This window comes from Betta splendens, chromosome 5 (assembly GCF_900634795.4).
Source record: "Betta splendens chromosome 5, fBetSpl5.4, whole genome shotgun sequence".
NCBI classification, from domain to species: Eukaryota; Metazoa; Chordata; class Actinopteri; order Anabantiformes; family Osphronemidae; genus Betta; species Betta splendens.
This window is the reverse complement of record NC_040885.2, coordinates 14,079,071-14,104,596: the sequence shown is the minus strand read 5'-3', so window position 1 is coordinate 14,104,596 and position 25,526 is coordinate 14,079,071. Positions and strand designations below refer to the sequence as shown.

Genomic DNA, 25,526 nt, shown 5'->3' with positions numbered 1-25,526 from the left:
CCAGCGATTGCCCACATCTTTTGTGCCCCCGAATTCTTCCCTTCTCGCCGCTTACTCCACCTAGATAGAATGATCCCGTCCCAGGCCTTATATCAGTGTGTGACCTGTCTGCTCCTTTGTCCGGACTGAATACCAGTCCATCAACCCTGCGCCATCCGATACTTACTCCACCAAGTCCAGGGGGTCCGTTTGGGCCTGGAGGTCCGGGGGGGCCGGGGTTTCCAGGGGTACCAGGTTCACCATCTCTGCCGCGGGGACCAGGGCTTCCCTGAAAAAAGAGGAATGAATAGAAACGAATAAGAACATGTCAAAAAAGAAACAGGGTTGTGAGTAGTTGTCAGTTGTTCTCTATGTAATGGAGATTTGACTAAAACGAAAAAAAAAAATGATGACATCACAATTACAAAACAAACATTCGATCCCCTAACTTTCTGTTTCCATTAAATGCATAGCCTCTGTGTATATTTTCAAACTGCAGCGTGTCAGTTAGCGTTTGAATCCAGTAGCACTTCAGAAAAATCATTACACAGTTGCTGGCAAACGACGCAGAGCTGCACTCCAAGTGTGAGATGCTGCTGACTGAAGCCTGACGTCCAGCTAAACCCTCTCCCAGCTGGTCCAAACCCAAGCTCCATCACGGATGCCTCCAGTAATCGGCCTCTTTTCCCTACGCTGGACTAGACAAGGTAAAAACACACCTAAAGACAATCCTGCAGGTTAAACTTCCATACCTTTGCCAGAGGTTGTTGTGCTTCCTGATGATTTATCTATGCTAATCAGACTAGCTCGCATTCCTCTGTACGTGTAGTGACAAATTACCCTGCGAGGGGATGCTAAACTAAATATGTGCTCAACACCTAAAAGGCTGCTAAACGTCTGTTAGTCAAAACTCAGTCCAACTAGATCTGCATAAACAAGACGACTACATGACATAAACTCCTCGCCTGCAGCCATAATCACGAACAAGTGTTGCCGCATTAATGCGATGATCAAAGCCTGGCGAATGTGATAACCACGCGTTCCCACAGTGGCTGCGGAGCAGAGGTTTACACTACGAGGCTCCGACAGGCCCACATCTGTTAAACAACACAGACCGCACGTCCTAATGGAAATGACACATGACTCGGCAGACTGAGCCGCTCGGTGAAAGGCCGCCATTCTGCTGCAGACCTGCCATCTACGGCGGGAACCCCATCCCCCCACAGCGCAGCCACAAAAGACCTGAAGCCGTGAGATTCGATAGGACCCACTGTATTTCTTAAAGAAGCAGAGTGTGGGTTTGATTTTTTTCGGGTGAAGAGAATCCTAAAAACTGACCTTCTCTCCCTTGTCGCCTCTTGCTCCGCGGGGCCCCTGCTCTCCTGGAGGGCCCTGGAGAAAGGGAGAAAGGTACAGTAAGTAGCTGGTAGCGAAGCTCAGTCTCTTTGCATTCTTCATTACACATATACAGTAGTACAGGAATACAGAAATACTGCGTACCATGGGGCCAGCTGGTCCTCTCGGTCCTACAACCTGTGCACATACAGAGGGACAATTAGACCATGTACTGTATTATACATATGAGTGTTCACAAATGTGTGAGCAGGCTGCTAAACAAAGCTTGAATTTGCCAGACGCGTTTGCACACGTGATGTTTAGAAACGCTCTCCCTCCTCCCCCATCGGGGCGGAATTGGTGATTGCTAATGTCGTTGGGCAAAGCGTTACAGGACACATACAGTAAACAATGCCTTCTTATTTCCTGCCATTAGCTTGCGTTAAACCATTTCCAGGTGGCAGAGCTGCAGCAGCGCCTCCCCGTCTCGTCCCTGGCCTATGAAGGCCTGCATGGAGGATTGTTTGGAGGCCTTACTGTGCTTGACTGTCTATAGAAGTAACAGAATCTGCCACATTGAACTGTATGTATTTATGCAGAAGTATTTCTACTTTGGGTAGTTTCATCCCACTACCATTTATTAAGAGCAATGTGTAATACGTTATTAGATATTCTTCATGCAACAGCTGTAAAAATCATACTTCGACATGCAGTGAAAGCTCTGAGGGTACGTGAGATGCTTTAAGCCACTTGAATGAGCAGAGTGGTTCATTTGTAATTGTGCGTGGTGTCAACTTACATCGGTAATGTCTCCGGGTTCGCCTTTCTGACCCTGAAAGAGCAGTTAGGATCAGATTATGTCACTGGCAATTTGATGAAATGTCTCTAATGCAGTAATATCACTTGATAGAGATATTGTGGTTTGATGAGTTAACTGCTCAATAGCCAAACAGTGTCTCTATAGGTCTAAGTATGACACAACATGGCAGACACAATAACCGTTATCCATCTGATCCACATCAAAGCATCGTCTGACTCTGACTATAAAGTACAGGCCGTCCTACAGCACTAATGTGAGACTGGGACAGACACAGGTCTAATTGCAGGTTTTACAGACAGTGCATTAATGTGCAGCAGTGAGCTCACCTTAGCTCCAGGGACTCCTGTGATGTGGTGGCACAGAGCGGAGGGGGAAAACACAACAGTTAGACACAAGACAACCCACGAGGCGTAATAACACTGTGTTCCTCCACAGAACGAAACGCCTCGACATGTTGACAGTACTTTCCTGCATGAAACTACACTATCAAGTTACATGTGCGGCACCTAAGGAGCCCATCAGGTATGAACAAGTGTTGGGCGAATCACCATCTTTAGAGCTAAACGCAGAAGCAGAGCAGCTGTAGACAAAGAACAGCATGAAGAACCTGATGTAATGTTAAATTCATTACAGTAAACAGGGTTAGTGCGGTAAATGTTTTGAAGCATTAGACAGAATGCAAACTACTCTACATTCAAATTAATTCTGTATTAATAATAACTTTGGTGACAATAGCATAGCACAAAATATGATACTAAGTTAATATTTGATATTTACCTTTGGAAAGATATAATTACACTGTGTCTAAATACAAGTACAGACGTGATAACCAGCTGGTGAGTAGAGAAGTATTTCATAAAGCATCAATTACAAGCAGTGACATTTCTGATTACATCCGTTCTCCAACGCCTCCTCTGTTTAAATCTCCAAAGAAACATCCTTAGTTTTTACCCAAGGAGCAAGAAGTAGCTCCTTTAAGGAGTCTTATAGGCCTCAGTGTCACTGTGTTTTTCTGCAGAGGTCCACAGAGATCATATAGAGCAGAAATGTGAGGCCATGTCTGCTTGACTGAGGTATTTCTTTAATGACTCCCACATGTTTTCATGATTCACGAGGGAGGGAGTATTCAAACACGATGGGGCCGAGGTGAGGCGGCCGTGGAAACGGACACGGAGGTGGCATCTCGCTAAGACGTGTTCAGATATGTCACTGTTGCTGTTCCCATCATTTGTTTGCTTTGGGGGCACGAAGCAGCAATGGAATCAAAGGCCGACGCTGCGGCAGCAGAGAAGGTTAAACTGCACCCGCACAAGCTTTGATCAGGGCCAAATTAAAACTGCATCTCCCCAGAATAAACAACATGATGTCGCAGAGTAATTTATTTATGAGGGACGTGAGATAAATAAATTACAACCAATGGGTGGAGACGTATCAGCTGCACAGATGGGACAACACTCTCCGAATGGGATTTCAGGCTTGGGGCAGTCTTTTAGTTCCTCGCAGACAATTTCATCACACAGGACGGTTCCAGTGTCACACACGCAGATGCGACAAGGCTCCGGTTTCCACACGTCCTTGTCGATATAGCGCTGTCCGTCCTGTATACAGCTAAAAGCGTCCGTCTCTGTGTGTGAGATTATAGTGAGGATCAAACAGAGGTCACGGAAAAAGCAGATTAGGCATCAGGTGTAAAAAAGCAGCACTGCAATGTGTAGCTCATGAACAAACAGGTGGAGCCGCAGATGATTTGTTCAGGTGGAAACCACATATGCAGTGTATGAGGGATGAGGGCCAATGCGGAGAACTGGTTGGAAACCTACACCTAAATTCAAAATTAAACCAAAAAACAGGTCTCTATGTTAAACATTCATGTAATTTAACGTTCTGTTGACTTTGTGAGAAACAGTTTAGAGTCTGAGCTGCAGAACACTTGTTGAGTGAGCAGGTCCAATGCAGCAGCATCAGTTCCCTCCTCCTCCTCATGCACATGAAGACCTACTGTATAAACTGACCATCTATTCTACCAATACATCCATCTGTCTTACATATAATCACATTCTGTGATGTACAAATGCTGTGGGGCATCACAGTGGTAGCCAGGGTACTCTGCTCTGCCTCCCACTGTTCAATAATGCCATGTACTGTATAGAGAACAGAGTGCCGTTGTTGAGCTGCCGTGTGGCCACATGGGGGCAGTGTCACACCACAGCACACGGTGCCACAGCGAAGCAAGAGTTGCAGGAAACCTCTAATAGCTTCACAGGAGCTGCAGACCATGTGCCCGAATTCCTCGACAAGTTAAATATAGGGCGAGTTTACATTGTGGGAGGTAACCTGATTTACAGACAGACTTTGCATTGAGTAGATGAAACATGTTTGGATTTCTTTTTTTTTTTCAGACCGCAGCTTGGTAAAGGGAGCACAGTGGAACACGGCGGAGGTGGGGCATCTTTCAATGCAGGTACTGTACACGGCCTAAATAACACCAGTCACATGTCAGACGTGTAACAATGGATACAGGTAATTAGCAGTGTTCAATTTTCCAGTCTGGCAGCAGCACAAGACCAAACACTTGCTCAAAGAAATGCTCTGATTGGAGCCACTGAACCTGCACCAACGGGTGAAAAAGACCTGGCTCACCGAAAGAAAGGCCTCAGGGTGCAGGGAGCAAGGTGGATGAGAGGCGAGGGAGCTATATTTACCTCTTTTGCTTCGTCTCGGTAACCTAACGGACCTCAGCAGCAATGAATAAGGTCATTCTGGGAAGGGACAGAGTGGCCAATTCACAAACTATGGCCTCGTACAAACAAGGGGCACATTAGAAACTGGAATCCGTACCTGTCAGATGCCAGTTCAAACATGTCAGAGAGGAGAAAATGCACCGCTTTCACGCACATACCTTGTGGTTTTTTAGTTTTACAAGCCTGGATGTACTGTAAAAGGCCTCCACCTGTCCTTTCACTGGCGCAGACGTGAGAGATTCGTCTGATATGAGCTGTTGTGGGAAAAGGGGCTCCACTGGCGCAGAACACATAAAGACGCTGGCTTTCATCACTGAGGATAATTTGTATGTCTATTCTCCTGAGTGTTGGCAGCCGTCCTGTTTCACCAGGGAGTAAAGTGAACACTGAAAAGTGGACCCAGGTGTAGGACAGTAGAGGGATCTCTGCCTCCAGCCTCTCTGGTGTCCAGATTGACATTAACGGTAACTTTGTGGCCCTACCATTGAGAAATAAGCCGCTTCCCCCCTGTTCCTCTGTCTCCCTCTGAGCGACTCCAGACCGGAGCTGGCTGAGGTCACAGTTAGATGTCCTTCCCACTTCCATGCCTCCCAGAAAAAGACCTGCCTCCATTTATTGCTGAGGAAAGAAGGGCTTGCATTATATCCAGGGAGCTGTGCCCCTAGAACAGTAACCTGAGACTTGTAGATCCTCTGACCTGAGCATTTTTCCAGTTCTTCTCATTCTTTTCTTAAAAGAATGATTCCCCTGCTTTAAAAACTTGCAATGTGCGATTTATGGATAATGACACTACTGGACTCCTCAAAAATACAATAATAAAGTCTGTGTCTTCCGTTTTTCCAGTCTCCTCTCTCTTACACCCTGGCTCGGTGTCTTTCTGGGCTGACAGCTTATGGTAAATCTTTTTAACAGATGGAAACAATATTCCTGGACCCAGATCTGCTGTCACACCTCTACTGTCGACGCTAACGCTAAAATGGTAAAAATTTACATGGCACAGTTCTTCAAAACCATAGACGGACTGTAGAAAATCTGCAGCTAGATCTTGATTTTGAACGGAGCAAAGATCCATAAAAACACTTGAAACGCCTTTTTATAGACGTTGGGTTATTAGTGCACCTTTACGCCTCAACAAGCCAGGATTTGCCCGGATGCCCTCTGACAGCAGTGGAATGTGAGCACTTTTCACCAAAGGCCCTTGAGCCTGGCCACCTTTCACTTTTTGCCCATCCCTCCCCCCCTCACCCTCTATATTAAGTGAATCTGCAGCTAAAAGGAGAGCCTGTCAGGGCCTCTAAAAGACCCACAGGTGTCTGGCAGCTCGGCTCATGCAGGGAGGAGGAGGTGGGGCAGGAACTGCGTTCCACTGGAGATCAAAACCTAGATCTTATGATTTCTCCCTTTTAAACAACAGTCTATTGTGTAAACTCTGACCAATATTACTAAAAGTACCAGGGTCAAAGCAATTTTGCGTGAATCGCGCAAGAACACCTGCTTTATTTTTGCGTAAAGGTTCCATATTTGTCCCTTTTACGCACGTCCACAACTCTGATCCAGCGGATTTTTACACACTTTGCAGGTGCGGTTTAATGAACGTGTGAGGCAGACGGAACGTCCACAGCCATCGGTTGTCATATGTCTTTTCCTGCCACTGAGAATGCTCAAATCATCGAAAACGTCCCGTGCGTAAAATGTGCGAGGAAAATCCCGAATCGCCGCAGGCACCGACACCTTAAAACCCTCCATCGTCCCCGTGATGTGCTCAGTTATACAGTGTATGTGCCGCCAGCGTTCGGACAAGCAGACACAATGTTGCTTTTACACTTTATGACAACTTTCTTTAAAGCGATAAGAAGAGATCTGTCACTTACGGTCGTCCTCCTCTTGACATCTCACGACGGCTACTAGACAGACTTGGGTTGCTACAAGTAGCAGTACAGTCCTGGAATCCACAAAGCTCAACATGTCTAAATATTAGACATGCGGGACCCTGAAGGGAGAAAGACGGGTGCGAGGTGAGCGCGGGCTTCTCTCACTGTTTAGTTTGTGTCCCCAGTTACAGAAGCCGAACCCTCCGACATTCACCCTTTCCCAAAAAGCCGATGGGGAGAATCCAGCGGCAGGACCCGGACCTGCAGCAGAAACTCAGCACCGACCGCTTCAGGCCAGACGCTGTAGTTTTATGTCCCCGTTGCCTTCAATGAATGCCCGTATATTTCCAGATATCAGTCCGGCCCCTTACCCCCTGTCAAGCTGAAACCCGAGCCCCCTTTTCCCTCCCATCCTGCCCCTAATTATTCCAGTCCCAGACCACTCCTTTCTCCACGTGCAGCTACTGAACCCAAAAACGGAACCGTTTTCCTCCCAAGTTCGGTGCCCTCTCCTCCCCTCCCACCGCCTCGTTCATAGAAAGCACAGCCATGTCAAGACCGCTTTGTTCCGTTAATTAAAGATGCTTCTTTTTTAGTCTGCAGTCTGACAAACCATAATTAATTTTGTGATCCCCAAAGTTATATTTGGGCGCTAACACAAGCGAAAATGAAGCCACTATGAAACAATAATTACTGCATGGTTCTAACTGACCAGGTGAGTTAAACCAGCCTCTAAACAGGTAAACACGTCATACGTATGTTATCAAGTCATATACTTTTACTGTGAAGTTTATGACATTCATCTAGATTTCAACGGTTCAAACTAACAAACCTTCAACCCCAGATGTTTTTGCAGGAACCTGGCTGTGATGGCTCTGGGTTTAGACTGAGTGCATCATCTCAAATAAAAGCTTTCACATCCAACTCAGTTATTCACATCCTGATTTTTTTAACAACAAAATGAATTCTTCTGATCTTGAACCTGTTTATCAGTCCTCCTAATCTGTGTTAAAATCTTCTCATTAGAGCTGTACCACAGTGACAGTTTGGTCCCCTGTCTATTAAGGTCACATGAGGTCATAAGTCACAGCAGCTAAGTGACTGCTAATAGACCCACACTGTATATGGCAAAGTTCAGGGTGACTGCATTCATGCAGGATTCAGTCCTCTCTCCGTGGCTGTGACCTGTGAGCCTTGACCTTCGACCCTCCTCTCACACTTTATTGGAATCAGGAGCAGCTGGTGCATCCTGAGCGTGGAGACCTCGTCCCCCACACATCTGATGTCTTTACGAGCCGCATCTGTCCAGTAAAGTAGTCTAAAGTGAAAAATACATGACCAACCAGAGGCTCGACCACCAAAGTACCAATTCATAAGATGCAGACGCACCATCAGCTGTACAGTAGCTCTTTGTTTACCTATTGCTGGCACTAACTGGCAACAACTCGTAGCACTTTGTAGGATAAAAATGAACCAGCAGCGCGCTGCTGATTGGCTGATAGATGAGATACCAGGAAACCCACAGATGTCTTTGAAAAGAAGCGCTTTGAACGGCTCCCACAGAAAGCACACGCTCCGTCTGTCAAGGGTTTCCTGTGAGCGTGCATGCAAATATTAAGAATCGGCGTCCGGACAAGACACAGCTTTGTTTCACATGCGCGTGATTTTGAAAGCGCCCGGTGAAGTGTCCTGTGGCTGGATTTTGATTACTTCTTCAAAGCTTTTCTGTGGTGAGCTGACAGACATGTCTCTCTCCAACAGGGCGATGGGTGAAGGTCTCTGAAAGAAGCAGACAGTGATCACTGAGGGACTGGATGACAACAGCTAAGAACCACCAGTAAATTACACATGATCCTAAAGTGGGCTCTCCTTTCAATTGTTTAATATTTTCTTAGAATTTACGAGGTGGTGATAAATTACAACAGCAGGATCAGTGTGTTGTTATTTATACTGAGAATCTGGGCTTTAAAGTGACCAAGAATTGTGGCGAGAGTCTGTAGCTGTTTAGGAATGAAGTCTGTCTGGAAGGATAATCAGACTCTATGGTGGAAAAGAAAAGCAGAGAATATGGGAGCGAGTGAAGGGAAGTAAGGTGGGTGGGGGAGACTGGAGGAGCAGGGGAGGGGGCCGCTGACAGAGGAGGAGAGAGTGTGATGATGAGAAAGAGAGAGAGAGAGAGAGAGAGAGAGAGAGAGTCAAATGAGCCTGTGTTTAGTGGGATACACCAACTGAGCTGACTCATTTCATCACTGTCTGTCTGTGTGATTTGCTTCTGATGACACTGATATCACGAGAGATATTCCTTAACCCACTGAAGCCATGAAATGACAGCTGATGCCCTGATGTTTTCAGACCTTAATCCAGCAGACCTTAATTAACAAAAATAAATCTGCAGTCTGGTCTACTGAACTTGGATGTTTACAGCTGGAGCATGAACGACTCTGGGAACCAACAGTTCTGTGTGTTTCCAACTTGGCTAAATAAACTGTAGCCACTAAACAAACTGTGGTGTATTGATTTCATACATGGCCATGACAGTTGCAGCATAAAAGCTGCAGTTATTTATATTTGTATGAGAATATTTTTGCTGTGTTCTTGGCACAAACTTGCTTTGAACAGTTACTGTAAGCGGCTTTTTATGCTGTGATACAGATGTGAAGGCTAAGAATCTATTTTTGTTTCCAAATCTAAACTTTCAGGACGATTTCAAAACCCCTGCTCTGGTTCAGGGGTGGAAGGAGAACAGATACTGTACAGCAGCATGTGGTGCTACTATCAGCTGATCTGGAAGAGTGGCAATAATTTAGCCCAGTGAGGAAAACATTTATATTTATAAGCACTAAACCAGTCTGTGCATTTCCTTTTTTATGTGGCTTAGATCTCAAACCAATTATAATTATATGCGCTTCACTAAATGATAATTTACACTCATAATGAGAAGCAAGAGGTTTCATAGGGCATTAAACAATGTTGAGTGACTAGATTTTCTATAAAGAAATGTCTATAGATTATTTAGAATGACACAGTCAGAATAAAAGGGAAAGAAGGGGAAAACAGTTAAATGTGGCAGCATCTGTGGAAATCTCTTCAAGGAGTCGGGGGTGGGGAGCGAGTTAAGACGGTCCAAATCGCTCAAAGAGCTCAGTTTCATGTGTTTTTAAGACAGAGAGAGAGAGAGAGCGAGAGAGAGAGAGAGAGAGAGAGAGAGAGAGTGAGAGAGAGAGAGAGAGAGATGATGAGTGGAAACTTTGGGAGCATTGGTGACTGCTGACGTGAACATTATTGAACTGTTTCACATATTTTTAGAAGAAAAGCATTTTTCAGCAAGATAAACTATTAAATAATGACCTGAATATTGAATATCTATATGAGATTCTTCAGATTTCTGTATTTGTCACCTACATGTAGCGTCTGTGACCTCCACTGTAGCCACTTAAAACACTTCAGTTATGACACAAAATAGATTTAAAGTGAGAGATTCCGCCTCGATCCGTCTTCTTTCCCTAAATGTATTGTCCCTCAGCTCCACTTTGTTTTCCTGCTTCTAATGCGTCTGTTTCTGTCTGTGACTGCGTCTAGTTTGTCTGTCAGAGTGATCAGAGTTCCCACCTCTCTAACGGGCCCAGGTTTGGGATGAGGGAGGGCTGTTCCTCCAGCAGGGCTGTCACGTTTCCCTCCAGCCCCGCGCAACATTCAATGCATAACAGAAATTCCACGATTTCTCACCTGCAAGAACGCGGTATCCTCTTACAACAACGATAACGCATTCATTCAAACTAACACCCTACGGAAACGACTATAAATACTGATATTGTCCGCTGAGAGTCCACTTGACATTTAAAGTGTCCGTGAAGACCCAGGGTTTCAAGCGCACAGACCACTCACATCTGTTCACCACAGCCTCTCTGGATTTCCAACTGTGCGTCTGAAGCGCTGGCGTCCAGCACAACTGTAGACTGAGGCCTGTCCAGTGCGGCTCCGCGTCTGCTTGGAGCCTTAGCTGGGTAACTTTAAAATAGATGATAACCATGATGAGACTAGACTATGTATAATGTACCAACCTAAGTTCAAATACTGTATATAAAGAATAATAACTTTATTTTCTCTCTTAGCTTTGATGGAAAACGTTTGAGGAGGGATTCCTAATTCATGTCATGATGGGCCAAATAAACTGTTTTACAAAGGCAGCAAGGAGACGCTGGAGCCAGCGGCTTCATGCTGGTCGGGACTGATGCATCTGCGAGTGATTCACTTACACTGATTTAAAGAGATGCAGACGTGCTCATTGCTCCGTCTTTGCAATGAAAGCGTCCACTCTTCAATCACGATCAAGTAATGTCAAAAAAATTCAAAAGGTTGTTTTACAGCGTTGAGACTTGGACACGTTCATGAACGCTCCTAAACAGCCTTTCTGAATAGATAAATTAAAATATAAAATCATGTAAAAAGCAAGCAGTCTTTAGTGCTAACAGATGATATTTCACCCTGTCACTTTAATGAGAAACACAGTGGAGCACACTGGGATCATCTAGTGGCTGTGTATGTGAGACGTGATGGCTGTGAAAACACTGGGGGCCATATTTGTGAGCGGGTACTGTATTGTGGAGGCTCAGTACCCGGTGCGTATGGAGCTCATTTCCTGAAGTACATCACTGTAGGTCGGAGACATGAATGGGCCTATTTATGGGAGCCGAGTGCTCCTGTAGATGAAACCAGGTGGTGAAATGTCGAAGGGAGATGTTTGACTAAAGCAAAAGATGCTGTGTTTTTCATAGCACAGAGCAGTTGGAATCTTAGTATGAGTTTCATTGTAATATATTTAGTTAAGAATATAAACTTAAACCTTGACGAACACCTTGACTCATGTGACCCTAATAGCACATTAAGCACCTGCATCCTCACAAGTCAGTGAAAACTGCCTTTTGAAAAGAACCAAAATGTCTTTGACTAAATATGTCTATTTACCCATTGTCTTCAGGTGCACAGGTAAACTTAGGTAAGCACTCATTAGGAGCCCAGCTCAAGGTACCATAGGCTCCACATCCCTTGTGTTTTAGAATGATCCTCCATTGCTTCTTGCTCTGTGGTGCTTTTTAACTCTGGGTTTCAGTGCTGCTCGCGTTGCTGAAACTATCAATTATGCGGCTGAAAAAGAACAATATCAAAGTGAGACCACCACCTCCCTAACCAGATAATTACACACGAGATGACAGGAACTCGCTGCAGCCCCGGCTTTAACGTACCACACCTACATTTGGTAATAATTACAAGACTGTCAATCTGATTAATTGGTGTCAAGTTGCAGGGAACAAACATTGTACGAGCACACGTCCCCCCCTCCTCATTTGTCTCTGTCGCTCTCACACATACACATCCTGTACGCTGTCAACCTCTACAGCACAGCTACTATCCATTCATCGCCAACCAACTGGACCAAATTTAATACAAGCGGGAAAACTCAACACAAAAAGCTCCACCGCCTTTGCTACACGAGCCTTTGAATGGGACTTCCAGTGTATATTTTAATACCAGGGTCTTAGAGCAGAGTGAGCTGGGTAATGCCCCAGTGCCTGTCTGAATTCTAGTGGGGGTAATAGTGGGGTTAAAGCTCACCAGTGCTTCAAATGGCAGACGTCTGACTGAAAACATGCCATTAAGGCAGACAGTGCCTGTTATGTATTTAGTCCTTGCCAGTCATTCTGTGCCCTGTTAAAAGTGGTGGCGTATCCGGCTCACGGTAAAGTTCTGGAGGCGACTTACCAGCTTTACAGTGTGAGCCAGTGTGTCAGCCATGTTAGCTTAGCGTAGCATAGCATAGCCTAGCTTAGCGTGGGGTGATTTCAGCCCCAACCAAGACAATGATATGCAACAACAATGGCAGAAAGTGTTGGTCCAGTACAGGTGTAAAGGCTCCAGGTCGTGGGTCCTGCTCATCCATGCAGTACTGTTTGCTGCTGAGTGTGCAGGGATAACACTGTGAAAATGACAATGGCTTCATTCATGATAAATATTAGGATCTGTGGAGCTGTGTTGTGGGAAACAGTCAAGTTGCATAATCACGGGCCAAATTGTGTCTGCTGCTGTGAGTGGAATGTTCCACCTATAACTGCGTGGCTGCAGCCTCCAGCCAGAACCCGTGAATCACAGGATCGACATACATCCAGGAGGAAAGGGAGGGAGACAAGAAGCAAAACGAGTGGGAAAGGCGCGAGGAAGAGGGAGATAAGGAGAGAGGAGACCGTCCAAACGTGCCGTGGAGTTGGACTCGAGAGCGAGAAAAATAAACCTCTTTAAAGGAATGGGGGCCAGTTCTGTTGGGGAAAACAAAGACACATTGAGCACTGTGTGCTGGAAAGATGAACTGATTCCCGATGCCTCAAGCTGGACCGCGTTAGAGACACAGAAAAAAGGTAACCTCGAGTGTTAATGAAAACCAGACGAACTGTGGGTTCGTTCTGTCCTTTTGCAGGGACATCCTCTGTGTCGCTGCAGCCGATTGGCTGATTTGTAATCGGTAGAGAAACTCTAGTTCGTTCCTCGGGGGCTATTTTCCGTCACTATTTCTCTCGCGCTTCCCTCGTTTTTCCTTCCTACTTCAACACTTTCTAAACTACAAACACGGAGGGTGACGCAGTGTCACTGCTCCATGAGTTTAAGCTGTCACGTCCCCGGGAAACCACGAAGGATCCCCCGCCTCAGCTCATCCCCACTTCCATGTGGAACCACTCTCCTGCAAAACTCAGAGCACTCTGCAGCCGACTGTTGACAACAGCTGCTGTGCCCCTACAGGCTGAAGGCGAGAGGACAAAGAAGCCAAAGGAAAAAGGTCCCAGTGAGTGAAGAGATGACGAAAGGTTGAGCAGCTCATCTCAGGCTCGACCTCCAGCAATCTGTCAGCAACAGAACAGCTAGAACTCACTGTCTAGCTGTTTCATATTAATATCAGTACAGTCTGTATAGAACTTACTGTATATATATTCAAAAGTTTACCATGTACTGTATATACAAATACTTTCAGTATATTATATATGTATGCTCAACACAGTTCAGGAGAAACTGTGATGTCATTCTCGTTCACGTTGCATCATGAAGTTGCTGAGATGCAGGTGCACATCCCACCATCAGAGGACTTCCACTCGCAGTAAATTCTGCGGTGGAAGTCCTCTGGACACCGGCCTGTTCCAGTTCTGGCATCTGAAATCCTCCCGTCCCAGCTGAATCAATAAAAGCCTGCACTGTCACAGTGGTGCATTCCTGACCCCAGACCCAGTCACACACACACACACACACACACACACACACACACACACACACACACACACACACACACACACACACACACACAAATGTGCTTACTCATACAAGCCGGCGCTGGCACACAGACCCACACTCACACGTACGAGACACCAGACCCTTCCCAAACACGCGCATTCCTCACACTTGAATGAGATCCTTGACTCCTGCCTCCCTGCCCTGTTGTATGAGGCGTCTCCTTTTATAAACTACATATCAGCAGATGACTGCTAATATGTTCCCACCTTTACTGATGCATGCGTGGCTGTAGGTTAATGTGTGAACAAAAAGGCAAAATCAAACAGAGCATCAGACATGAGTCTGAGCTGTTGCATCATCGCTTATCGTTAAAATCATCTTTAAATTTTTTTTTTTTTTTATCACAGATTATTCTGTACTGATGATATTTAGTAAAATAATTTGTTTACTTTTCCACGGTTACTACTTGTCTGCAGTGACAGGAGACAAATCAGACCTCATTGGTGGAGGCTGTTAAAAATAATCACCACGGGGTCAAATGTCAATGTGCCTCGACCGACATCAGCAACAGGGCAGTACTGTGATGTAGATTTCCTATAATGTACTTTGAACAAATTGAAAATAGAACAGCAATAAATGTAAAAGGTATTGCTTCATTTGTGTTAAGTGTTGTGTTGTAATGTGTTTCTACTACTGTTGTGGATTGAAAAACGTTAATGCAGTAAGCTTCATGCAGCAGCAGTAAATGATTAGGGCGACACATGGCAACAACGCACACAGAGCTAATCTGCCTGTTTTGAAAAGTGATGCTAGTGTACTTCTCCCTCCCCTTTCCAGTCCTCGGGTCGGGCTGAGCTCTGGCCCACTGTAATCTGGCTGAAAGCAGGCCACATGGCTCTATCTCGTGAGGAGATCCCTCTGTGTGGCTGCTCATTCTTTTCAACCGGCATCTAAGCCTCTCAGGAATGCTGAACTCAGCCTCAGACGGAGAGCGCAGAGTGTGCAGAATGTGCATGTGCAGAGACTTCACAGTGTGCGTGTGCGTGCCTTTATTTGACATCTGACATGTTTGATGTTCGTGAGCAATGTATCAAAAAAAGTCAGTGATTTTTTCACAAAAACAAGAAGGTAAATGACTATAATAAATGAGCAAGACGAGCAAACAGCCCTGTTGTTCTCTCTGCACCCTCACAGTCTTACAGAATTATGTTTCTGAGTCACACGTGATAATCTCTCAATTGGGTCCAGTTGAACTCATTAACCTTGAAGCTGGTGAAATGGGTCATTTGTTGCACCACCGAATGTTTGCACAGACGTTCCTTGTTGTCAGCATTAAGTGGCTATTACAAAGGAAGAAGATTAAACAGAACGTGTTTAAATCACCTTGTAATTTTTATTGCTTGATGGGATGTTCTGTTTGTGTGTTCATCTCATGCACCTGCTTCTTAAACGTAGATTTGTTTAGTCACACTAATGCTCTTATAGAAGCTAGAACTGTCTAAGAAGATGGATGAGGGTTGTTCCATTTAAAGGTTTTCATTTATTTAAGATAGTGTTTATGAAAATATGAATGAGACTGTTTCTCTGCTAACTTCATGATGAGTTGCGTCAGAGTTTGGTCCTGCGGCCTCCAAGTCAGAAAGCAGATGTAATCAAGAAATCTGCGGTGAGCTGCTCTTTATTGTTATTTTCTAATAACAGGCAAAGCTGCTGTGGGTCTCTGTCATGAAAGCTTTACTGTAGTTGATCTGCTGCTGTTCCTCCATGCTTTTTAAAGGACTACCAAATCGAGCTGAGCGGCATCGTGGCAGGTTGGCATAAAAACACGGCCCCTTAAATTAGACGTCCCTCCATCCTGTCTCGCTTCCTCTCCACATGTCTGAATTTCTTCATCAATAGCCTTTTTGAGTCAGGATGTTTGGTTATAAACATTGGTTTGAAAAAAAAAATACAGAGTGAGGTGTGTTAATAGTGGCATATTTCCAAAAAGGGTGCAAAAGGAAAAAAAATGATCGTGTGGTGGAATGAAAACAGGGGAAATGAAGGGGAGCGATGAAATGCGGGTCAAGGTGTGTGTGTGTGTGTGTGTGTGTGTGTGTGTGTGTGTGTGTGTGTGTGTGTGCCGTACAGTAGCTTGTGGTCTCCTAAGGTGAGTCCAGTGGCAGCGTGTGGTGAGAGGTTGGACTGCGTGCTCCCGCCCTGGCTCGCTGACACAATGGAGCTCTGTGTGGCAGACCTGAGGAATGCTGAGAGATGGCAGCGCTGTGGAGAAGGGAAGGAAAGAGGGGGTTTGGTGGAGAGAGAGAAGAGAGAAAGGTTGTGCATGAGTCTGGGTGGGGTCAAGAATGGAGAAACGTGACAATGACTTCACGGTGCTGGATGATCTGCAATTCTTGTCTTTTTTTTACTGATATGTAAATGAAGGTGAGGATGTCCAGGGATAATATGTTCATCCATCTAAGAAGGTCAGAAATGAGAAGAGAGGTACAGGAGGAAATAATGTAATAACTGTGAGAAGAAAGAAAGCCTGATCTGAGAAGGAGTGATGGCCGAGGAAGGAAAGAAGGAAAGAAAACCAGATAAAGATGAAAATGGTAGCTGAGGAGGGGGTGGATGCAGGACAGAGCATCAGAAATAAAACAAAAAAGTCATAGAAATGGTATCATTAAAGATTAAGTTAAAGCTTAGGGATGGATGCAGAGAAGGATGGAGGGAGAGAGAGAGAGAGAGAGAGAGAGAGAAAGAGAGAGAGAGAGATGGTCAAAGTGATGGCTGAGAGGGAGGAGGCAGAGATGATGGTGGATTTGTTTACAGACCTCCCGACATAGAGCAGGCTCCAGGGGTCTAGAAGGAGACTGGGAGCCTTGGTGCACCTCAAAGGTGTTTCTGATTAATGTAGCCTTTGTTCGATATGTGCTCTTCAGTGAATGTAGCTGCCAAGCGTTATTAGCCTGTGTAGTTCTAGCATCGCACCATTTTTCGTCCCAACTAGGTCGTTGTGGCTGTTAAGCATCTCATCATTGTCCATTATAGGTTGTGTCACACCCATTTGCATTTGAAAAGCTCTGACTACAACAGGGAGGGCAAATGTTACGCGCGGCCAAAAAGTAGTATTTCAGATGCCTAAGTAACCGTTGTGATACGCTGTACATGTGGTGGTGATAAGTCCTAAATAGATCAAAGGAAAACCATATGCACCGTGGCATATTTGTCTTGTGGCTGAGTTATTCATGATATGTTTCCATGAATATGAAGCTATTACACAGAAGCCTGTGTGTGTATGTGTGTGTGTGTGTGTGTGTGTGTGTGTGTGTGTGTGTGTGTGTGTGTGTGTGTGCGTGCGTGCGCGTGTGTGTGTGCTGTAAAATAGTGGAACACAGTGTTTTATCCAGAGGAATGAGCATGCCATGTGAGGAGAGCTTGCTTCCATCCCATCGCGGTGTGTTTAGGCAGAGAACACACATTTATAGACAGGACAGAGTGCAGCGCAACACGCTTTCAGAATAAAAGGCCCCCTTGTGGAAGAAATGCACGTTGTGCCCGTCCGCGAACCAGCAGCAGACCCTCTAAGCTGATTATTGTGCACCATTAAACTAAACGAATCAGGACTTAAACGTTCCTGCCAAACAACTCAGAGCTACCTAGAATAGCTCTGCTAGCATTAGCGCTGTAATGGGCTTATTCCACAATAATGGAGTTAGTCACACAAAGCAGAACTCCGCAGGCTTTTTACTTCACATTTGTTGTTTTTGATCAAGAACAGCGAGTGTCACTCATCCTTATTAAACGTATTCAGCTGATTGGTTGGTTGCTGCTGATTGGAGTGGAATTCCTTCTGTAGCAGCTCTGCTTTTTTCTGAGAGCGCCATGAGTTTTTAAGCTTTCTCTGAATTTACCGCTTCCACAGGTAAATTCAGGTGTTTTCTCTCGCTACGTAAACTGGCCTGGATAACGTGCAGTTGGCCTCTCTTCGGCAAACAGAGAACCTCACTCTGTGAAGTTTGAAGGAAGTGAACCGCCCAGCGCTGTAATCTTAGCAAGGCTTTCTGTCTTGTAAAAGTATGACTTTAAGGAGATTTGCTCCATTAGGTAGCTTTATTTTGCTTGACGTGTGAAGGAGCAGCCTGCACACATTATTTCATTCTGACCTGTTTTTCAGACCTGTGTAGTTCAGCTGAAACAGTGGGATCACGGCCTCGTACAGTAGGTCCTCCTTGTGTTTGTGTGGGCCCATTTCAGGAGCAACAGCTCCCTCCCTCAGTCCAAAGACATGCAATTAGGCTAATTGGCCACTCTTAAAATGACACATATGTGTGAATGCTTGTCTGTCTTTACTGTGTGCACCTAAAGATGGATCCGTTCATGGTGCAACCTGCCTCTCGCCCAGTGACAGCTGGGATTTGCTCCAGCTGCCCCAGTTGCAATGCTGGGAAGTGGTAGACATGCAAATTTATAAAATTTGTTAATTTTACAGTAATTTTTTACTGTATGTGAGAACATGTACATATAAAAGCTAACATTTCCCAAATGTCTGATCTGAAAAACATACAGTTCTGTGACTGAGCTCCATTCGGGCAGAGGGCGGTCTCACCAATTAGACTTTGGTTTGCTCTGTCCTACTGACCCCTTCATGTCGGGACTGTGACTGTCTGGGTTTCATAACCACACATTTGATGGGAGCCTGTATCAGTAAGTGCACAGTCACTGAACAAGAAGCCACGTGTCATTGTTACAGCAGCTTCAGACAGCAGGCGTCACATCACAGCGTCTTTGAGATCGGTCAGTGCTGATAAACAGTCTAAATGGACACAGTACTTGCAGTATAAGTTCATACTGTCTTGGCCAGATGGGTTCACCTTATCCCAGGGTTTAATATACGTCCCTCTGGATAAAAACAACCTTCATTCGGCCTCGTGCACAGTTTATCCTCTCTTTACAGAGAGCCCTCTATACGTCCTGCCTGTGGAATCCTTTGGTCGCGGAGGAGGAACGTGCCCTGGGAGCTCAACGTGTGGATTGTGAAGTGTTCACCTCACAGAGACAGTGAAAGCTTTTAAAGCAGCGGAGAACAGGTCTGTGTCAACAGCGGGCGAGACAAGGTTCGGATTTATCCAGGACTGTGACGCACTGGAATTAGCCCAGTTACCAGCTTCCAGGGCCGTCTGAGAAATGAAGGAGAAGCTGGTCAGTGCATAAGGTTTGATGATACGATCTGGGATGTAACGTATGAACCTGCCTGGCAGAAGGAAGTGGGTTAAAGCTCAGCACTCAGGTGTAATAAATAATGAGGGTCTATGTTCCTCACGAGGCTCCTTCTATGATAACTGCAACATTAATCAGGCCAAAGTATGTGAAGCCCTGACTCTGATTTTAGTTTCCAGCACTGAGGAAAGTAGCTCAGAGAGGGTCTCTGAGGAAAAGCTACAGCAAAGAAGAGTCTTTGTGTGGCCGGTATGACCATGCCGCACTTTTCTGCACATTTGCTTAAACTTAGGAATTTGCTTGTTTAAGTTCAGCCTTTTCCGCTTTCTTGTCAGTTTCATTATCAAACTAACTCTACTGACAATCTGCACTAACACAAACATCTGGACTCGAGGACCAGCGTTTTGTGGCCCATCTGTAACACCACTTAGCCTATTTCTAAAGCTTCTATATTGTTTGTTTTGCTTTTTAAAATATGTAAATCCAAGCTCAACACCTACAGTAACTTGAATCATCTCCAAAATGAATCCATTGCTCAGCACAGCTCAGACAAAACAAAGCGCTCCTGTTGTTCTTGGGAGCAAAAATAAAGCACATGGAGCTTGAGTGAAGAAACAAATTCTCCTTTATCTGTTGCCCTCGGCGTAAACTGAGCATGATCTCCATGTTGATTCTGGATGAAGAGCAGAATACGTTTTCCCCCAGGAAACTAGACATTTCAGTATTGAAAAATATAATTTCACAAATCATCAGTTTGAACTTACAGGAAAATTGAGAAATGGAAAAAATAATTGTGATTTGAGTAAAATTACGCAGACACTGGGTCAGAGGGAAGGCGCCCAGAGCACCCACTGGGAAACAGGTCTCAGTCAGAAGGTGAATCTGCAGGAACCTCTGGAACCCAGAACCTTCTGGCTGAAAGACCTCATTCAACCTAGAACCAGGTCTGCAAATCAGCAGGATTTGCATTTTTGTTGTATAAGCAAATCTCTAAGTCTGGGAAAACTCAAAGAGAAGTAAACTCAACAGTGTATCGCTCGCCTTCTTCTCAGCGGCTTGCGTGTACAAAGTACAACAAACAGAAGCCCTCTCGCCTAAAGGTCCACAACAAAAGCAAATAGGCCTCGCTTGGCTATAGCTTTATTAGTAGTCAGCTGGTTCCCATTAGTACGGCTTTGTGAACTGTTATCTCCTCTCAAGAATCCCAAACAAACTGACCCTCGGCTCTGTTTGCCTCCCGCTAACCTTTCTCCACATTCTGTGTGCTTCTCCCAGCAGAATCCCAGGATACCGTTGCCCCCAAACAGGGGTCGCCCTTCGTGACCCCTCTGACCACTGAGGCCACTCGGGTTTAGATAGCGTTGAAGGATTTTGTAGAATTTTACTTTTCTTTCTTTTCTGGGAGTGTTTTCTAGATGTCAAACTAACCGGACCGCCAGTCAGTCGGTTATATGTACGTATGAGCTTTGTGGAATCATATGGGAGTTTCTTTGGAATGTGCATGAAAGATGAAAACACAGGCTCTCTCGGTTTCTTCATCAAGTGACGCTAGTAGAGCCTGGAGGACTGAGCATCCTTTGTTGAGCCTCGGCTCTTGGGTCTTGCTCATGCTCTCAGTCGGCCCCATCTGCATCAAAGCGACACCAGTCCTGCCCCCTATTGCTCAGACGTTATAATAATAGAAGGCATTAAAAAGCAAATGACACAATGGTATGAGAGGTCTAATTAGTTGTGGAGGTCGGTGGTGTAGGTGGTCGTTGGGGAACTCATAGACTTGACCAACCAACACAAAGCTGCCATTCATCATGTTCCTTCCCCGGTAATGTAAAACGTTTCCCCCATGACACTGAAAACAGAGCAAGGGGCAAATCTGTAAAGACAACAGACCGGGTGAGGCGCTCGCTGCTGTGGTTCAGCATCCGCTGGCTGTGCGAGCGGCATTCAAACCTCCACATGGGTGAAAGGAACCAGGCATCTGCACCACGGAGTGCAAAGGAAATGAGAGGCCAGGTCCTCCGTGGGCACACAGATTGTATGGCCTTGGAGGCCAGAGGGACCTGAAGGCTGGGGCTCCTCGCGCTGATCATCACCGCCTAATTTTACGCATGTGACGTATCTTCAAACTTGTAGAGTGGAGAAAAAATAGAATCATAAGCTGCCAAAACCAGACAGGCCCGTGGTTTATTCGGTGTTAGGGTGATTGTGAATTTGGGAGGAATTAAACTGAGAAATCACACAAGGCGGTTTGTTAGTGGGAGCTTTGGAATCAAAGCACGGGGCCTCTTCATCCTATGAATGAGTTTTCAGAGAGACTGTTTAACTTGGAAGCGCCTCGACTCTGGAAAGAGACAAAGACGCAGACGAGGGGACGATGAAACGGCTGCAGCAGCTTTGGGTGGTCGTGAGCTCCCCGTTGCCCCCCGTGACAGTATGTTATGGAAAAATCGGATTTGATTCGGGGATCTGGATCTTCTGACGGTGCGCGTCCAGACATCCTGTTTCCTGAGGGGAAACGGTTTCTTCTCTACTCTCTCGTCGGGACCCCGCCTGCAACTTGAAGTCGATGACTGTTTGTGTTTTCAGATTTGTTTCAAACAGAGGAACTAATTTGATGAATTTAACTCACAGTTGCTGTATCACTTAAAAAACAGGATGTTACTACTACTAATTTTGTTAAATCATCATCAAGTTGTAGATCATCGTATTTTGAAAACATCTTGAAAACATTCTCTTGCAGGTACAGTCTTTTCTACTGTATGTGAGTACAGTATGTGCGCCTCTTTAGGAGATGTTTCCTCAGGCTTCACCTTTAGACTAAAGAGCAGGTTTGGGAGAAAGGAATGTATGTAATTGGAGTTGGTGGTGCTGGGGGATGGGGGAGGAGGGTCTATTCAGCTGGGCTGGGTCCCAGAAATTACCTGAGGAATGACTGTTAGAGGCCATTCTGTTCCAGTGTCACAGGGAATTGACGTTTCTATAAATCAGTCAGTCACACATGTGGTTTTCAGATTGAGACATTTTCATCGAGTAGGACGGTGAGTTTTCTCTGTTATCCAGTGACCTTTTTTTCATGGCACCGCTAATAACAATAACCACCGGTCCAATACTTCACCTGGCGTCACAGTTCAGTCGATCTCTGCTTGTGACAGACCTTATGAGCTTGTCGGTCGTCACCCTCCTCCTGCAGCAGCCTCATTAGGTGCCATCTGCCCGTGATGACAGCTTAATACACACCTGGTCTGACCTTCAATTCTGCAGGCAGCCAGAGGACAGAGTTACCATGGAAACAGATGGAAACCTACAGCACGTCTCCCATTAAATGTAATAATGAGAGTAGAGGCGGTATTTCTACCCGTAGAAGACAGTACTTAAGCTTTGGCCATGTTTCATCATTTGCAGAGTCACAGTCTGTGGCGCTGACACAGATGTGGCTATAAACCACTGCAGGGGTTTGATGCGGAGTCTGATCAGTAAAACAGAGATAACGGGCGGAACACAAGCGAGCAGGGTCGTCATTCACGGCCGGGTAGACGTGAACACTGGGCACACTGTGCTGCTGGAGGCGATGTCTGCCGAGAGATGCTATCGTTACCTCATAGCTACAATGGTCCCACAGACGGCAGACAGTGAACCAGCTGCACAGACGCTCTGCCAGGAAGACTGCGCCCCCTACAGGAGCAAAGCGTAAGGACGTGACCGTGCAGGTGTGTTTAAAAGAGGAATTAGGTTGATAACGATTAAAAAAAGTCTGCATTGATTTTATAGACCAGCAAAGTGCTATTTAGCACAGAAGCATCTTCCCCTGGCTCACTGTGGCAGTTCTTCACAGGTTTGGATGCACGACTGCCGGAGCTATTTCCTGTTGGCATCCCTTGCTTCTCCTCTCATGACGACGCACTCCGGCATGCAGGAGGGAAGAGGAGAAGAGGGGTGAGCGCGGGATGGAGCGGTTACCTCGCTTTCTAACGGAACGATGACCAGGTGTCGCACAGGATTTAAGACAACACACACATTACATTGTGAGAAGTCACTGGATTCAGTGTTTGAGAGCATTTGGAGAGTGGGTGAATTTCCTACGCAGGCTTGTGGGTTTGTCTCCTCCCTCACCTGTTTTTCTCCTCTCCCCACTTATTTTTCCCGTCTCTTTCTGTCAGCTCCTCCCACCCAACGGCTTTCATGCCAGATGTTATCAGCTGATTCTGGGTGAGACCACAATGGAGCACGTTTGGGGAGGAGAGGATGCATCATCTTTGTGTTAAAGTGTGACAGTTTGGTATTTATTGAATGTGTATGTGAACATGATACAAAGTTGGGTTTCTGGTCATACAGTATATAACACAATAGCCACATCTGTAAACACTATGCATCCTCTTCTGCACAGATATAAACAAATCATATACTGTCAGACAAACCTTTTGGTTTGATCTGTGGCCACTGCAGTGATATAAGGAAAAATGAAAAATGTGCAAATGAATCAATGTGTTATTTAATCTGCTCTGCCTGCTGAGAGCCTGGCAGACAGCTGACCTGCTTCTGATGCAGGGCCAGGACATCTGCGAGCCATTTACATTGTTTTGACTGAGGACTTAACCACTTTCAGCCTGGTCTTAGTGTAATACAGCAAAATGAGTCACACAGCCAATAGCAAAAGGTTTCACACTTCAACTCAAAATGAGCGTTTATTATTTTTCATGTACTGCACTGTTGCAGTGTTGTTGTTACGTATATGACTCATGCATGTTGGTACTGTACTGTGTAAAATTAAAAGAGATGGGGATTGTTCTGAGCAAGTGGTTCATTAATGTGGCTCCAATTTGTCTTAGAATACTGTAATATGTAGTGAGGAGACACACCCCAGCTAAATGAGCCCTGACAGGCTCAACGCAGGGGAAAGATGTGAACCAAAGTAAGTTGTGAAAGGAAATGGAAACAAACCAAGAGCTTTGCAGAGATTAACAAACGAGGAGTTACAGTAAGTAAAGTAAAGCAAAAGTATGTTCTACCAAACAGGTGTCATAAAATGTTTGTGTCTTTTATTTCTGGAGGACAGTTAACGTAGGTGTTACAGCTTCTTTTGACTTTTTACTGAATATCTCTAATCACTTTACTTTTCTCAGAGTTATGACCAGACTTCACGGGTCACATTCTGAGAGCCTCTGAAACAAAGCTGGCAGGTTAGAGGATTACTGTCCAACTTCATCCCTCAAAACACACTACACCCTGCGGGACTTTTTCCTATTAATTGCCAGAGACTTGGTTACTTTGAGATATGCTGCTCCGCACTTCAGCACAAAACAATGAAGGGACAAAAACTTTTTTCTTTTACAGTAACTGTATGAAAACCTTCAGACACTTTGATGATCTTAGGTGAAAACATCATGAGCGCTTATGAGCGTTCTGTTCAGGATCCGTATCCTAAATGCACACAGTGAAATCAAATTAGTACTTTAATACAATGCATCGAGTGTTCAGCGAAGTGGGCACTAGACTAAACCATTTAACTCCTACCAGCTGAAAGGAGCCCAGACTCTTGTCCTCTGGGGAACCGAAGTGCAGCAGCAAATCCAGCGAGCACAAAGAGTGGCTTAGAAAACCACTTGTAGGAGATAATATCAGTCATATCTACCTGAACCTGAGTATTTTTATCCCCACTCTTCACATGCTGTACATTCCATAATGCGTGAAAGCAGCACTATAAAGATTTACCATCGATGTTGCTTCTGCCTGTTGAAACAGCCTATTTTGCTTTCTGTCTTTGTACCATGTTCAAACGTGCCAATGAGGAACGCTGTGTTTGCCAGCTTCTCCTCAGGTTTAATCACTTTGATGAACTTCCCATTGTGTCATAACCAGCGGGAGTGTTGACTCAAACGGGACATAATTCATTCCAAATGCAATGAAAGGCAAAACCTGATAAATGATTATACATGATGTTGATAAAAGGGGATATTCTCATCAGCTCTTAGTTCAGTCAGGGTGAAAAGTCTGGGTTTGCCTTTTAATGGGCATTAATGCAATACAGTAGATGATAAATGGGAAACTTTACCAGGTTGGCCTCTTTCCTAATGAAGCAGGTACAGTAGGAAGTCCCATATTTTTCCTTGGTTCACAGAGTGTAAGTGTTTTATTACCTTAGAGCCCATCCTCTGCTTCTGCTCCTCCTCCCACGTCCACTGTCTGCCTTCCCAGACGACCTTGTTAACACGTCTTTGTCTCCAAGCTTCTGCCAGTGGGAAATTAATAAACAGATCAAGCTGCAGTCATCAGTTTGCTTACAAATTTATTTTCTATACTGAATCCTATTCA

The 25,526-nt window shown here is 45.2% G+C and overlaps 1 protein-coding gene and 2 long non-coding RNA genes across 5 annotated transcripts in view; 2 read left to right on the top strand and 1 right to left on the bottom strand.

Annotated features, from left to right (window-relative positions):
• col2a1b (collagen, type II, alpha 1b) overlaps positions 1–7,080 on the bottom strand; it is a 29,915-nt gene extending 22,835 nt beyond the window's left edge. Inside the window, exons 1-8 of one of the 2 annotated variants that reach the window (XM_029152339.3) lie at positions 6,961–7,067; positions 6,747–6,865; positions 3,549–3,758; positions 2,461–2,477; positions 2,114–2,146; positions 1,480–1,512; positions 1,318–1,371; positions 167–268 (exon numbers count right to left, since the gene is read on the bottom strand). In XM_029152339.3, coding sequence (XP_029008172.1) covers positions 167–268; positions 1,318–1,371; positions 1,480–1,512; positions 2,114–2,146; positions 2,461–2,477; positions 3,549–3,758; positions 6,747–6,840 — 543 coding nt within the window. In that variant the 5' untranslated portion in view covers positions 6,841–6,865; positions 6,961–7,067. Of the gene's footprint in view, positions 1–166; positions 269–1,317; positions 1,372–1,479; positions 1,513–2,113; positions 2,147–2,460; positions 2,478–3,548; positions 3,759–6,746 lie in introns of both variants that reach the window. The other variant, XM_029152341.3, reaches the window with a different exon arrangement.
• On the top strand, positions 269–9,244 carry LOC114856407 (uncharacterized). 2 transcript variants are annotated; one of them, XR_008694703.1, is made up of 4 exons: positions 269–686; positions 2,570–2,656; positions 4,534–4,595; positions 4,681–5,818. It is a non-coding gene; the product is annotated as an uncharacterized LOC114856407 (long non-coding RNA). The 2 variants fall into 2 exon arrangements; XR_008694702.1 differs by lacking the exon at positions 4,681–5,818 and adding an exon at positions 8,508–9,244 and having other exon boundaries at positions 271–686.
• Positions 9,245–22,187: 12,943 nt separating this feature from the next.
• Positions 22,188–24,006, top strand: LOC129604184 (uncharacterized). The gene is made up of 2 exons (XR_008694859.1): positions 22,188–22,924; positions 23,050–24,006. It is a non-coding gene; the product is annotated as an uncharacterized LOC129604184 (long non-coding RNA).
• The last annotated feature ends 1,520 nt before the right edge of the window (positions 24,007–25,526 follow it).